The sequence below is a fragment of the Talpa occidentalis genome, unplaced genomic scaffold (genome assembly GCF_014898055.3).
Source record: "Talpa occidentalis isolate TD23 unplaced genomic scaffold, MPIMG_talOcc4v2.1 talOcc4.4, whole genome shotgun sequence".
NCBI classification, from domain to species: domain Eukaryota; kingdom Metazoa; phylum Chordata; class Mammalia; order Eulipotyphla; family Talpidae; genus Talpa; species Talpa occidentalis.
The window spans coordinates 66131930-66149099 of NW_023604295.1; the positions used below are offsets into that span (position 1 = coordinate 66131930).

At 34.6% G+C, this 17170-nt stretch overlaps 1 protein-coding gene across 3 annotated transcripts in view; it reads right to left on the minus strand.

Annotated features, from left to right (window-relative positions):
* EPHA3 (EPH receptor A3) overlaps positions 1–17170 on the minus strand; it is a 323744-nt gene that overhangs the window by 57335 nt on the left and 249239 nt on the right. For 2 of the 3 annotated variants that reach the window (XM_054700691.1, XM_054700690.1), the window contains exons 9-11: positions 5865–5989; positions 4679–4841; positions 133–235 (exon numbers count right to left, since the gene is read on the minus strand). In XM_054700691.1, coding sequence (XP_054556666.1) covers positions 133–235; positions 4679–4841; positions 5865–5989 — 391 coding nt within the window. The remainder of the gene's footprint in view (positions 1–132; positions 236–4678; positions 4842–5864; positions 5990–17170) is intronic. The other variant, XM_037526637.2, reaches the window with a different exon arrangement.

The following is a 17170-nucleotide window of genomic DNA, read 5'->3' on the forward strand; positions in this document are numbered from 1 at the left end:
TCTAGAATGCAGATGGAGACATCCTTATTCCTTAAAATTCTTTATTGACCACACTGTTCAGATTTTAGCAGCTACTGAGGGGAGAAAGCAAAGCAATAAGGAAAGTAAGTCGTAAAGAGACTGTGAACTCACCTCCCAATCAAAATATAGGTGACGACTGTGAGAAGAATAATTGCCACTGCTGCTGAAATGGCGATCATTACCACTTGGCTATTTTCACCGGAGATGGAGAAAGCTGTGAGGTTGAAGAGAAAAAATAAGAAAAGAACAGGCATTAACACATCATAACGTCTACCAGGAGAAGCTGACAAACTAAGTCATATTCATTCTGCTTTTTTCCCAACAATATAGCTTAATACCTATTACAGTGTAAACAGAATTCTTCACTTAGTGCAAAAATTAGACATTTTCTATAATTTTGCTTGAAATTTTTACCTAATTAGCAAGATGAAATACTCTGTTTCAGTGGCATCACTCATATGTGACTTGAGTGCCTGCTGTGTAAAAGTATGTTGGGCTGGCTCTCTCTGTCCTCACTGGCAAAGAAACTCATTGGATAAACCAGAAGTTATTAAAAAAAAAAAAAAAAAAGAAAAAAGAAAGAACAGGCAGAAAGAACAGGCAAGATTTGCCCAGAAAGAACAGGCAAGATTTCCAAGAATGAAATTATAAATTTTCTAATTAAAATGTTCAGCCTTCAGGATCTATACTTGTCTAAGATGTTATGCAACATATATCCTAGGGACCATCACACATACCCAATTAATTCTCCCTGTATTTCCTACCTTTGTAGGTAGGTCCTATCACGTGTTCATTTACATGACAAGGGGTTGGTTAAATGCCCCTGGAGCCAAATCAGGACTGCCCTCAAGTTTTGTAAAGCTCAGGTGTTTAGAATGGTTTCAAACCTACAGTCTTAAAATTCAGAAGAGATTGTGGCATGTGAAAATTATATAAAATTTGTTGGTGTCCATACCAAGTGTTCCTTGAGCAGAGTCGCATTCATTTGTGTATTGTCTACATATGCTTCTTGCTACATTTGCCTTGTTGAGTAGTAACAAGAGAGATATACACAAAGCCTAACTATTTACTATCTAGTTCTTCACACAAAAATTTGTTGACCTGTGAGTAAGACAACTGCTTCACTAATTTTGACATTCATACAAATCACTGGGGGATCTTTTGGAAAAAGAAATTTGATTCAGTTGGTGTGGAGTGGGGACTAAGACTACATTTCTGATGAGCTCTCAGAGTTGCTGATGCTGCTAATTCTAGACCATAGTATTTTGAGTAGCAAGGATTTGGATGTAAATATGAAGTCACCATATTCTTTCCTTTTTTGATCTTTCTATAACCAATTAACCATTAAACTCTTTCAAGAAACAGCTTACACCTTCATTTTTCTTCTGGATTATAATTAGAAATTCTCTAACCAGTCTCTATTTGCCTGCCTTTCTTATCTTTTTCCTGCCTAGCAGAATACTCCTTCTGAACCACTAATTTGACCACATCATTCTCACGCATAAAATTATTGTGGGCTCCCCATCACTTTCAGAATATAATGCAAAGTCTATGGCAGAGCTTATAATTTGGGTATGTCCCCTCCCTTATCTCTACTCTTCTAATAAAACTCATCTCTAGACTTTCTAAAATACATGCAGATTCTGGAACAACCCTTTTCATAGGGTCATACTTTGACATTTATCACTTTTGATGTAAATGCTACTTAAATTACATATATATGCATATATACACACACTCATATATACACACAAGATCTTCTATATACATATATATTTATACATATATATATTAGAAGAGTATAGTTAACTGATAACTATCACCTCTCTGACAGCCACATATCACACCATAACCCTGATCAAAGTCTAAGTTTGAAAGTTTTTCTCTAAATAATGGTGGTTCTAGGAATAGTTAAATGATGCAGGTCAAGAAACATAGCAGATCATGCCAAGCTAGGTTTCCAAGCATCTGGATAAAAAGCTCAGAATGTGGCAGGATGGTATACTCATAATGGAAACTGTTGCAAGCACTTTATTTCTTCCTACCAGCAAACTACTGCTTACACCAGGTGGCAGCCAGGGCTTGCCTGCTGTGTCTCCCTGGTGTTGTGTCAGCACAGTGGGCAGGCAGCTTCAAGCTGCTACATCTTCAGGAGCCATCTGAACAGGCCACTGTCTCCTCTATAGCCAAACACAGCAAGGCTGCTGGAGTCAGGTCATGTATGCCCAAAGCAGGACTCATCTAATAGACAATCTTCACTCTGTGGCTTGGCAAATCCCTTAGAACTGCACAGCTATCTGAGGTCTTTCTCCGTTCTTTCACTCCTCTTTATAGATGGAAAAATGGGGATGATAATAAACATAAAACACTGACATGTAAAAAGGAAGACATTTTAAAGTGTTAGGAAAGTATGTGCTTCATTATTCCTCCATATATTTATAATGAATCGAGGTTAGAAAATGTTATTTAAATTCCAGTTCAAAATGCACTGTAATTTACTAAGAAATATTTGTATGTGTTATAAATGAGAACTTTTCATATAATTTTTAAAAGTCTGATAAACCTCAAACTTTAAATATAAACAAATAAAACACATCCTTAGAGTTTTTATGAATATACAATTTTGATTTAAAAATCTATAGTTAGAGTCTTTTTGTCTTTTTTCCAAGACAAAGGGTACTGTTTTCTCATCTGTATTTAAAGTCTGGGAAAATAACATGAGGAAGCAGTAAGCATATTGATTTTTCTTAAAATGAAACTGTGCAACTCAAAAGTTTTATTTTTTTTTTATAAATGGAGAGGGGGATGTTAAAAAGTCTATTTTCTAAAATTCCTTTTTTTCATCTATTCTCTTTCAAACGATGAAAGTACTACAAACAAAAAACTTATTTGGCAAAATTCCTAAGGCTCTGCAGTTTTCAAATGGAATATTTCTTAAACCTCAGACACTGAAGCCTCATTAGAAATATATGTACAAATACTACCACAGCAATATCTGTGAGAAATCAGGAATCACACTATACTGATGGAATTTTTTGTTGTTTTGCAATTTTCTTACTAAAGTGTCAATTAAGAACATACACAATTAGATTGATATTCCAAAATAGGTAGCAACATGATAAATGCTTATCCAATAGTAACCTGAGTTCGTGATCCCTAAATATGTTGAATTTCTACCACAAGACCTATTACACATTAACTTTTTTGGTTACGTGATTTCAGTTTTTTTGATAAATCAGACTTTGTAGCTGTTTGTTCAAATAACCATAAACATGAGACTTTCTTTGCACCACTGAAAACTTACAAGAGGATTCAGAATTACCAGTGTTAAACTGCAGTTATGTTCTGTTATTGTGCCTTTTAAATTTTTAAATTTGTTTTAAACCTTTTTCACAAAGACATTTATGGCATTTTATAAGTGTTTTGTCCTGAGAGTGGTTTCTCAAACTCATTCTATCACAGGAGGATTAGAAATCTTGGAGTATAGATTTATGTATTTGAGGTTCTTCTTGGCATAGACTTCTCATGTTTCAGCTGTCAACCAATGACTTCTAAAAACAGCAGAGCCTCAAAACTACAGAAGTTACAGATGGCTATTGCAAGCAGCATTTCTAGTTGTCTGAAAAAAGTATGCCATAAAATGTTTACTCTGTCATATTAACTCAGTTTTTACAATCTTTTTGTTAATCCTCAGTGTTTCTATTTGGGCATAAAATATGACTAAAAATAAAAGAATATGATTTTATATCACAAACAAAAAATTAGAAAATAGATATTACAGATGCTGGAGGAACGGAAAATTAGAATAGTCAAAAGGAATAGCCGACTTCCTTTGAGTGGCTGGCTAACTAGTTTCAAATCTCTTAGGATTTGAACAAACACATATTAACACAAGCACAAATATGCATAAATATATATATATATATGTATGTATTTGTTCTTCAATTTTTCCTTTGAATCACTTTTAATATCTTACTAGTTTCCTCATTAATTAATAAGCTCAAATTTTACCTTTTTGAAAATTATATTTTAGCAGAGAGCTTTTCAAATAAGTAGCAAATGCATTCAAAGAAAAGAAAAAATGTTACTGGGAAAATATTTGCCAATGTTATACCAGTTTTAGCCAAATTTGAGGTCCAATAGAGGGGTCTACCCAAATTTCTTGTTAATGTATTAATAAATGTGGGTATAAATCAGGTTTTAGAAAATTGTTAATCTCAAAGTGACATAACCACACAATTGAATGTGCTAAGGATTAAAATGAAATTAAGATCCTCATGGATCATCAGTTTTCATTTTTGTAGTTCATTGATTTATGCAATGAACCTGAAATATCTGGATTAACAGCTAATGAAAGTGTGTTACCATATTAAACACTGTCTCACAAAGCAATTTGTGGCTAATAGAAAACCAGACTTCCAGGCATTACAGATGTTTGATTTGTAAAAGAGAAAAAAAAAAATAGAGTCCAAACAAGTGTATATCATACAAAAACAAATGTAGACCCAATGTTTAACAAATTGTTAAAACATTCCAAGCAATATACTTTCAATGCATCATATTTCACTACAATTTAACAGAAATTGAGAATGAATTATCAAACACTTTTCAACAGTCCTCATTCCTATAACTTATTAAACATTAAAATAATACATACAGTCTGGGCTAGTCTCAAATTCAAATTTGCGACTGTTGGTCCCATATCCTGCTGCTGTTCGGGCTCGGATTTGGAAAACATACGTAGTGTCAGGCTTGAGGCTACTGATGGTAACGTTCGTGCCTCTTGCCCTCAGAATGGTATAACTTGTCTCTTGTTCCTGCTTTGAGGTAAGAAAAATCATATTAAAATCGAATCTTCATAATGTTATCCAATGGTTAAAAAGGTAAACCACTCAAAACCACCTCTTTCAAGTTTAAGTAGGTAACAAAGGAACAGATATAAAAGACATGGTAATCATTCCATTCACTGAATGCAATAGAGATCATTTTAAGCGAAAATATTTATAGAATATTTTTCATTTGTATAAGTTCTGGCACAGAAAGAAGAAAAATATTAGGTTTCATTCTTATTGAGTCAATAATATTGAGTGAAAATATATTTTGTTCAAATCCCAGGCTTATCTAATACTGACCTGAATCCCTGGCCCCTAAACATGTCAAATTTCTACCACAAGACACATTACACATTTTGTTTTCAAACCTGATTATAATTTATAATCAGGGAGCAATACATACTATTTAGAATAATGAACTAACATGGCCTAAATTCTACTTAAGAGCACCCATTTTTTTAAATAAATTGCATTACTGAACCACAATTTTACAATGTGAGGCAAACTTATCTACTCACTCCCACCTTCTAAATTTCCTTTCACAAAGTCAAAAAAGTGTTTCATCATTAGTTCAATAATATAGTAACTTTGTTGTCAGTACAATGTCCCTTATGTGGTGAATTAAATTCCTGTGAATGTAAAGGTCAGGAAATAATGCTTAAGAAAGTGAACTAAGGAATAGTTTATCAATGGATTGAGAAATCACTGTAAAATAGTTGATCAGGCAGGGTTCTCAACTGGAAGTCAAAAATCTCACTTCTACTGCCATAATTTAAATTTGGTAGTGCCATCTTTGCTGTGGCTCAATGTTGTGGAATGGAAAATATTAGACACAATATCTTTAACCCCTCTGTACCCTTAAAGCAAAGGTAATACATGATCATCGTTCTAAACAAAGCTCTACTATTTGCTAGAGGTGCCGCTGATTTCCTTGCAAGAGCAGAGCTCAGGAGAAGGCAACCTCCTGCCCTACATATCCCAGCCCTCTAACATTTATCATAGTCTCCCCACCTTTTCATAGTATTTGACCTCATAGTCCAATATGATGCCATTAGGATGTTCTGGTTCTTGCCAAGATAAAGAAATGCTGTTTCTGGATGTCCGATCCTTCTTAATTGTGATAACAGGTGATGGAGCTGTAAAGAGAAGATGGGAGAAATGGTGGGCAGAGGCAAATTAACTGGCTTGGGAAAGGTGGTAAAGAAGAGCAAGGAGACAAGAGAACAAGTAAATGGAGTCTATCATTGTTCTAATCTTTGGCAAGAAAGAACTATTTCCATTTCAAAGACTCTTGAGTATTAATCTGGCCCCATATCAAGCCTCAGCAGCTGGATTTTAGCCCTGGTACATACAGACCTATGGAAAATGAGCTGAGATTTTCAGCTGCTGGTGGACTCGTGGCAAGTGAGCAGATGTTTTCAATCTGCTACTATAATGTAAGCAAAGGAATATATTTAAAATATTAAAAAAAGAACAAAACATCAGGACTACCTATTTGTTATAATGTTGCAAAGTTATTAATGCCAGATTCTTCTGCTCATTGATAACATTTTCATATGCAGCTCTGCAAGAGACTGGAATCTATTATGCTCAAGGAGTCCCATGGTATCTATAGGTAATAATATTTAGTGCATTGTAAAATTGATAGGATTTAGGACATATTACAATAGGTCTTGACTTCTGAAAAAAATCTCTGATGAATAAAAATATATATCAGGAAACAACACTTTTCTGCTTTTAGTCTTACATTTCTTAAAACATATTTAATAAAAAATACCAAGGACATACTGTGTCACAACTATCCAGATATATTTTGAAGTATCTTAATGAGTGTTGACTGTATTCATTGTTTGCTATGCATTATGATAAGTATAGAGTAAGAATAAAAAACCATCTGCTTGGATCAGTATCATAGGGTCACCTTTATTTCTAATGGGAGATTAAATATATTTCAAGTTATATACTTCTGCAAATCCTTCCATTAAAAGGAAAAATGCATACTATCCATCAATGCACTTCTGGTTTCACATCTCAATCTTGGTATACTAGTCAAACAAATATCTCACTGTGGATTTCAGTGACACTCTCACTAGTGGACTGCAGCAATATAAAGTACAAACACAAAGCAAACAAAAATGAAGAATTTTCAGGTATATTAACCACTGAGTTGTTTTTCTTGTTAAGGACCTATTTTTTTTAAGATTTATTTATTTATGCGTATAAGAACTGGGGTACAGGCCAGAAATGCAGGGGATGAGAGGATTCACCAGAGACAGTGGGGAACAGAATAGGCAGATTGACTGAAATACACTGTTGAGGGGAGCAGCGGGAGATTCAGAAGAGGTATGCTGCACCATGTGGGTGGCTCCCTAGCAGGCCGGGGATCGAACTTGTGCTGCAGAGGCTGCGGACACCTTCATAGGTTGTGTCTTAACCCCTTGCGCCTCCAGGGAGGCCCAAGACCTATTTTCTTATCAGTTATTCTCAAATCATGGATTTCTAGAACCCCATGTATGTGTATTCTACCCTACAGCTAGCAGAAGTTCCATGTTAGTGGATTTGATGTATGTTCCTGTGATCATCACATGCTGAATATTGCCTCCAATATCTCATTTGAATTTTTCTTTTCTATAAATGCTTTTCATTTTAATTCCTCACTTGAAAAGAGAGCTTTCATTAAGTGTTATATTACTTTGGTGGAAAGTGTGACCCTAATCCAAGAATCTGACAATAAATATTCTCTCTTCCTATTTCTATTATTTGTAAGATCGTCTTATGATCTCTTTTCTAATTAAAGCATCATTATTTTGAAGGCCTGGGAATGATTAATCTTTTGCCCAGGAAAAATATAAGTGTAGTTTATCTGATAGAAAAATAAATTCATTGTATTTATTCGCATTTTGATACTATTAACAATTAATATCTGTCTGTAACTTAACATCACTTATCTTTCATGTTTATTTTGTGTATTCAGTATTATTTTATTATTTCTCAAATTGACCTTCTAACACCCACATCTATGGTAGTGTACTGCTCTGATATTGATTCTAAACAAAGAGTAAGTTATTTGGATTATGTTTAGTTGAAATTCTATTAAACAAATTGAATGTTAACAACATACCTCAGATATAAATAAATAAGATACATTGTATTGTCAAGAATTATTCTCTTTTTACTTATCCTAATAGTTAAATTAAAATCAATTAAATCATTATCCATTAGTTAATGGACCAATTATAGCCCCAAAGTCTTTGGAACCAAATTTTGCTTTTTTATATAAAAAATGAAAAAATATCACTAATTTGCCTGCTGAAGTAAATCCATTAATAGAGTATCTTTTAATATATGCTTACAGAGCATTTCAAAGAAACTTAATGCTTGAACACTTTTCAAGTAAACCCATGGAGACTCTACATTTGATCAGTACCACAGCGAAAAACTTGTTTATTTTTCCTAATAATTAAACTATATTTTCAAATAAGTCTTGAAAATTATGAAATAAAGTGTCTCTTCTTAGGAAAAAAATACCAGAGAAAATGATTCATTTCAAAGAATAACTATGATAAGGATTTCATTAACTTTTCAACTAAAGTTTTGCAGGCGGTTTTGGGGAGCTGCCCAAATTTTACTGCTCCTACACTGAGCAAGATTTTATAACTGTTGAAATTCTTCAAAGGTCTTTGAACAAGCTGCAGGGCCCTGTTGGACTGTAATAAATAGCCTTTTGTAATTCCACACTTACTTAAGTAGAGGCAATTGCTTGGAGCTTGTGCCATCTCTAAGTTAAATGAACCTTTTCTGATTGCTGCTTTTAGGCCCCTGTTAAGTCATTTGTTCTGCTCTTTTTAATACACGCCCCTTGTGTTGGCTGCATTTCAGCAGTTTCAACCCACTGCACCAGCTGGAATCCTATTACATTTAGGTAATGCTCATCAATATTTTAATATTAATAAATAATTAACAGAAATTGTTTTTCTGTCCCCTAATAAATAATTTTCAGACATAATAAAACATACTGCAGGAAGAGACAAATTCTATGGGCACTCTACTGTATCAATGCTTTCTAAAAGGTTTTTAGAACACTTTAATTCATGTCTTGAGGTACAACTTATCCATACTTCCTCATGTACTATAATACAATTTGTGATATTAATGAGAAACAGTGTTATGGGTTATGATTCTTTTAGTTCATTTTCATTTTAGTTCATTTATTCAGAGTACTAATTTCCAAAATCCATAGAAACTTGCAATTTATTTTTTTTCTGTGTAGAGAGCATGATATTGCCAAGAATATCATAAAATACATTGATTTTATTCCCATTTCTCTATTACTTTATTAATTGCTGATTTGAAGGAATGTCAGGTAACAGTTATATGAAATGACAGGTAACAGTTATATGAAATATATATATCTTAAGACTAGAGAAATGCTCAGAACTAGAGTGAGAATTTACAAAGTGGGAAAGGCACAGATTTTCCCTAGCAAAATGCTGGCATATAAACTACACAGCAATTACTGCTGAACACCTCCAATAGCCCAGAACTAATTGTTTTTATCTGTTGCCTCTTTAAGATACTTTAAATGACAGATTCCTAATATTGTTCTCTTATTAAAAGAATGAAGTTTATGACAGACTAGCTATCTGTGAACCTGGACCAGGCATTTATGCTAGTTAGTAAATGCGCAAATTTTGTAGGGAAAAAAAGATTAGGAAACCAATTACAAGAAAAATTAAACCAGTAAGAAGGCAATAGTTGTTAGTAAGTCAGTGGCCTTCTTTTAAATACCAAAACAAATAAATAGACAAGACCAAACCAAAACGATCCCTAGAAATCTGGTAGCCAAAGAGAAGGGAGTCTAAGAGAACTTGGTGGAGGATTATGGGAACCTTCCTTGGTGGTGCATGTTGTCTGAGAACATACATCGGAAGAGGTGTGAACCTATATTTCTGAATCATACACTGTGTTATAAACCAATGTTTTCTCAATAAAAATGACACAATTTAAAAAATTAAATAAATAAAACAATGTCTTGGTGTGAAAACACATAGTATTTGGTATTTCAGAGGGAGAAATATTTGACCCTTTGATTTTGTTATTATGCATTATGACTTGATATATGTGTCCTTTGGAAAAAAAGGAGAGGAGAGATTATTTACTTGGTGAAATAAAAACAATTATATTTTAACTAAAATATTTGTTTAAAAAGTAAAAAAAAAACAAGACATAAGAGTGAAGGTTGTGGCAAGAATTGAAGGCACATGAATTGCGTTACTCATTCTTCATGAACTTTGCTGAACTTTAGACTACAACTACAGAAAAAGCTGAACATTCCTGGTGTTAAAAAATTCTTAACATGGGGCCTCCCTGGTGGTGCAAGGGGTTAAGACGCAACCTATGAAGCAATCCGCAGCCGCTGCAGCATGAGTTTGATCCCCTGGCCAGGGAGCTATCCACATGGCGCAGCAGACCTCACCTGACTCCTCCGCTGCTCCCCTCAGCAGTGTATTTCAGTCAGTCTGCCTGTTCTGTTCCTCACTCTGTCTCTGGTGAATCCTCTCACCCACCACACCTCTGGCCTGTACCCCAGTTGTAGGGTAAATGGTTTTCAGGCTGCTTCTGCCCTCCCACCATCAGGATTACCCTGCCTGATGGGGCACCTGCAGTTGTTACATTGTTGCAAACTGTCTTATTTACTTCTGTGGGCCATGGGAGGAGTATTGAGTCATATCCACCAATAGAAGCAGAAGCAGGGCCTCCCCGGTGGTGCAGCGGTTGATCGCTGGCCTCTGCAGCGCCTGTTCCATTCCCCGCTGCTCCCCAGCCACCGGGCGCGCAGACCTCTCCTGCCGCCTGCTGCTCCCCTCAGCAGTGAGCTTTGGTCCTTCTGCCTGCTCTGCTCCCTGCTCTGGCTCTGGTGAATTCTCTCACCCTCCCGCGCTTCTGACTGTATCCAGTGCTTGTATAAATAGATAGATAGATAGATAGATAGATAGATAGATAGATAGATAGATAGATAGATAGATAGATAGATAGATAGATAAAATAATAAAGAGAAGCAGAAGCATTAAAGAGGAGGAGAGAAAGAGGCCAGAGAAGCCCAAAATGAAGACTTGCTGGGGGCTTGGAGGCCTGCCAGCCTCCTGGCCCCCTGGCACCTCTGCCTGCTGTGTACCTGGTTGCTGCTCTATGTGTAACAGCTCAATAAAATCCTGAGAAAGCCACCGAGGGCTCCAAGACTCTCCTTTACCCGGTCTGCTCAGGTCCTAGATAACTTGCTCTGTGCCCATCCTGCCCCTACACCAGTTCTTTTATGCAAAAATAAATAAATCTTAAAAAAAAAATTGCGGTATAACAGAGGATTCGCTCAGAGCAGTTTTGATTTATTCTTCATTAAAAGTTTTCTTTGTTCACGACATGGCACTGGACAGATATTTCACTCTGTTATCTAGTTATATGTTTTGTGAAATCTGGTATCAAAAATGCTTTTCAGCTTCTGTTCTAAGAAAACATAACTTTTTGGGAACCAAGCATTGAATTATTGACTGGATGTTATTTTCCTTACTTCTAGGTCATGGCAATGGAAGTCTCATGAATAAGAAGCACGAATGTCTAGTTCCAAAAGACAGAGAGATAGAAATAGAACTCTTAAGATTTAATAATTAAACCTTAGTCATTTATTTGTAAAAGAAGGATCACATATTTTTTTTCTCATTGTCAATATAATCTGAGTCACTCACTGCATCTACTAAGATAATTGAAAAACAAATTATAAAGGAGAAACAAACAAACAAGAATATTCGGAAAGGTTTCTATTTAAAGGGATCAAGATAAAAATGGGGAGGTGTGTGTAGTTCACAGTTTGTATTTGCATTATCCTTGATAGTTGTGCTTGCCAGATCTAACAGACATGGAAGGGATTATTTTAACTATGGTGTTTTTGAGCTATGTTTACCATTGTTCTGCAACTAAAATATGACCCATCCTTAGAATCAGGAAGTCAAAACTTCAAAATTCAACTCCTAAAGGACCTGGTTTGGTTCATTTGTTTTTATTGGGACTTTCCTCTTTCTGGGTTTGGGAATTTCTAATGAACCTCTGAGGTATCTCTGTGGTTTAGAGATTGGACAAGTTAAAGTAATAGCAAAAAGAGTTCAGTGTTTCTTTTCCAAGAGAGCCAAAGCTTTTAAAAATTATCTCCATGGGAAAATATCATGCAGTAAATGGTTGAAAGATTTTTCCTTTGAATCAGACATGGCTTTAAAAGCATTACTCCCTTATTTTTCTTGTACCATTCATTACAATGCCCACTTAAGAACATTTCCTTTTCAGTTTTTTCAAAAATGAACACTTCTATTAAAGCCAGAAACACTCTTAGTTTTGAATTAGCATGATCGTTCATAGCTTAATGTTCTCCATCTTACCACTCCTACCCTGATTTCTCAAATCTGTTGTTTTCTGGAATTTCCTGTTTTGATCTCATATCTCACCATTTTTTACAATGTAACCAGTTTGAATTCAGAGTACTATTTCTTTGTATATTCAGCTTTACCAACACACCTGAATGCTGATCAGCTCCAACATCTAAAAGCTGGTGAATTTTCTAAAAATCAATTCCAGTTCTCCAGCCCTGCTTTAGTGCACATTCTTGCCATTTTTTACCTTCATTGGCTTCTGTATCTTTCATGTCAATCTTTTCAGAACTTATAAATATCTTGATGTTTTATCATTTTATAAAGAAAATGAAATATTAACCCTCCTTTTCTTCAAAATCTCTTAATTTTAAATTAGTTTTCCTAAACTTGTTAACTAAATCATAAGCTCCAAAGAAAGGAAAGTTCTAGGAATCTATATGTTTTTTAAAAAAATTAATATCAGAAAACACCTGAGATCACACATTTGAGAAACTCCAGAGTATAACTAGATACATAATTTGAAAATCTTTACCTTATTATTTAAATTCCTTATCAGATTGTGACATAGATACCATTTTTATATTTATTTCTCTCTCCTTTCAAAATTAAAATTCTAAAACTAATGCCTAGTTTCTCCACAATCATATAAGATGTACTCTCTGTCTGGAACACTCAGGCTGTTCTGTTGCACCTCAATGATTCTTTCTAGCCTTGGAAATACATTGCTAATATGATTTCCCCAAAAAGCTTTTCCTGAGTTCCTTAGGCATTACTCAGTTCCTTCCTCTGTTCTGAAGTATGGTATGCCTGCTCATTCTCTTACTTTTGTCAAGCCCACTGCATTGTATTATAATGCTTGCTTACTAGAATATCTTCCCACCAGAATGTAAATCCCTCAGAATTTTTTTGTCTAGCATCATGACAAACTTGCATAAATGTAGTTAAGCAGTTTGGTTAGCTTTATAAAAATATGTATGATATATTTTTTGGGTACATTCTCTAAATTCTTGATGTTAAAGTAATTAAATTCAAACAAAAATGAAAATTCTCTTTATCACAAAGACCAATTTCTGTAAGATTATATCATTCACTTTCTATAAGAGAGAAGTAATGTCCTCAACTAAATCAATAGCGGAGGAAGAAAAACAGTTAAGGTATGTACATTAAATACATTTTGAGTACGGTTTCCTTCTTCCTCTATTTTTTTGGTAAATATAGCAAAAATAAGAAGGGAAAAAATTCTGGTCAAATTTTATTTTCACTCAAAATGTATACTTTTCAGGGCCTCGCCGGTGGCGCAGCGGTTGAGCGCTGGGTTGCGAAGCTGCCCGCAACCTCTGCGGCGCCAGTTCGATCCCCGGCTGCTCCCCGGCCACTGGAGGAGAGTCCCACATGGCGCGCAGACCTCTCCTGCCGCCCGCTGCTCCCCTCAGCAGTGTACTTCGGTCCTTCTGCCTGTTCTGCTCCCCGCTCTGGCTCTGGTGAATTCTCTCACCCTCCCGGGCTTCTGACTGTACCCAGTGCATGTATAACAAAACAAACAAACAAACAAATAAATAAATAAAACATGCCTCTATTAAAAAAAAAATTAAAAAAAAGTATACTTTTCAGCTCTAAATCTATAGAAAATGTTAAATTTTTAATTATTGTTTTTGAAGACCCCCCAGAGAAATTTTAGAGTGGAGGAAACAGTTATAATTTGTAATCTCATTTTCATCTCAGCATTGAGTAATAAAGTATGGAAAACTGTTGATAGAAGGAGGGTCATATCAGAAGTATTTATTACAAGGATTAATCAAAATGATATTCTGGTCTTCATTTTTTTCAGTTGTCTTCACATTCCTTGTGTTTAACAGTAAATTTTCTTTTAATATCATCCAATATCCTCATAGAATCAAAAATTTTGCTTAAAAAAAAAAAAAGTCTTCTCTCCTGTTTCTTCTACTACAATGCTACAATCTACAACTTTTCTTATGATTTTACCATGGAATATGTGGGTTTGCCACAATTTTGCAACACTAAGCAATTCTGCAACACCAACTAGGTGTCCTACAATTTAATTTAGTTCTGTCGCTCTCTACCTAGAGATAGACCCAGATACTCAAGTTAGGATTTATCCCCAGGAAACTGCCCTCTACGTCAGATGCCAATCTTTAAGAAATAGGTACTCAGGTTACCCACAACTTCTGTCTGACTTGAATAAAAATAGCAATTCCATTTCTAGGCATCTAGTTGGAGAATATGAAAACACCAATTGGAAAAGATATATGCAATTCTATGTTCATTGCAGCACTACTCACAATAGCCAATATAGAGAAACAACTTAAGTGCCTATGGACTGACGAATGGATAAAGAAAACATGCCATAGATATACCCAATGGACTACTACAGCTATAAATAAAGATGAAATCTTGCCATTCCTGACAGCATGGACGGACCATGTAGTGATTATGCTACAATACGAACAAAGCAAATACAACTACAAATGTAAACTCTTAGATTCTGACTACAAATGGTGATTATCAGTGGGGAAGTGATGAAGGGTGGGAGGAAAATTAAAGGGGGTCAATTGGATGACAGTGATGGTGGTTGGTAACTAGCCTTTGGTGGTTAGCAGGGTGTGCTATGTACATTTCTGCAGTTGTGAAACTATACTCCTAGGACTTATATAGTTTTGTAAATGATATTATTTCAATAACAAAAGGAGGAAAAGAAGGATTTTGTACAAGGCTATTGCTGTTCTACTATTCAACTAAGTTAACTGAACAAAAGTAAATAGACATAACTGAACTTAAACCAATTTTAAAAAGTATTTTTCTTAAATTCTTGTCTTTGAAGAATAAATATATTAGCAAACTTATAAAATACTGAGAGTCTTAGATCATTATAGACATCTGCAACATCAATACCTTTTAGAAAATGAAAATATTCTTTGGATTTACTAGGACAGTCTACAATCTCTCTGGGTCCTTTGGAGTGCTATGAGTGCTTTTAACAAGTCAGCCATTTCAGAGACTAGTTCAGAGACTAGTGATCCCTACCCAAGTACAATATGTATTGATATACAAGACAATGAGAATGACAATTGATTATTTATCAAAATCTGTGTGTGTGAATGATATGTTTCTTTTAGCCTAGTATTCTCTCTTTTCTTTACATAGACAAAATCATACTATTGGAGTGACTGGTTGTCTTCACTCTTAATGTGAACAAATGAAATTCAAGAATACCTAGGGCATTTCCTTTTTATTAATTACATTTAAATATACAGTAATCTCAAAAGTCTTAGATATTTTGATATGCATGCATTATTTTAAAATCCTCAATGTTCTTTATTTTTGAAAAAAATATACTGCATACTTCTTAGTATATGTCTAAATCTAAACTCAGAAAAAAAGATAATATAAACAAGCTCCATGAAGATGATAGAATCTTCCCTCCCAGAGAGCTGAAATTGTTTAAGAAATTCCTAACTTCAGAAAGTTTTTAAATATCCAAAAATTTCCAGAAGATACAATTTGGTTTTGGGAGTGACTGATAAGTCAGTCCAAATACTGACTTTTTCAAAGTTATTCTTGGCTAAATTTCCTAGTATTATATTTAGAAAATTTACTTTAATGCCATTTTAATATTCCCAATTTCCCAACTGATGTAGGATTACTTTCAACAATATCCCCTGCTTGTTATTTTAATTTAGTGATTTCCTCAAAATAAAAACAATACAGTAGAAAGTTCAAAACCAAAACTGGTAATCAAAATTGGTGTAACTGAATCAAAATCAGAAATCTTTTATAGCTTTATTACACACAAGATTTTAATATAAATAGTTGGAAAGTTTGAGAGGGACAACTGTTAAATAATGTGGTGTTGGAAAAATGATCATGGTACAGAGTCACACCGAAATAAATTCAGAGCAAATTTTATAATACAACTAGACTAACAACATTATGAGCTGTTATTTGTTTGTTTTATAGGGGCTGCTGCAGTCATTGGTCTGTTCTGAATCAGGGTCATTCAGGGGTAGAATTGCCATATTCCAAAACAGGACAGATGAAACTAACTGCAGTTTGATGTCAATTTCTATGGAGCTTCTGACGAAAGACTTGCTGTCTACTGATTAGTTGCTAAATGGAGAATGACTTTCATATTCCTTTAACACAGAAAGGACTGACATTTATCCAGCTTACATTTTATAGATACCAGTAAGAAAATTTGTCTTGAAAGATTACACTCTTGAGTTTGGTTCATGAGATCTAGCAGTACAGAAAGGAATAGAAATATTTGCCCCATATTGTGTTGTGTTATACTTAGAAATTAGGCAAAATACATATTGGTCTTAAGTAAGTTAAACTTTTATAGGCAAGTTATAATAGTAGACAAAAAGGAGACACAGAAATACTAATTTCTGATTGGAGAATATATGTTTGCTAAAAGTCATTTAATTTTATACTTAAAATGAACAAAATTCAGAATATGTACATGTTGCCTGGATTTAAAAGGAATTAAAAACTATAATTTGTATAATTAGAACTTAGTATATCATTGTATTAACTATTTCCCTATTTTCTGGGTTCTATGAGTTAGACTGCCTCTTCCATTGCTAGCCAGTCCTCAGAGACAGCATGCATTGGGCCTTTCATATACACCAAACTCGCCAATCAAGAGCCGCCCCTATCCAGTTCATAAATGCTAGCAGGCGATATTCTTCTTCCCTAGTCATTTTAAGACTAGCTCCAGACAACTAGAGAGAATCCCCAGCCCCAGATTATGTTGAAATCATTTAAATGAGTAAACCTAAGTTTATTTACCTTATCTTGCCTTGCCTTTGCCACAGAAACCACAATATGGGCTCTTGCTCTTGCTTTCTCTCGACCCTATTTGCTTCCTGACTGAAACCGATG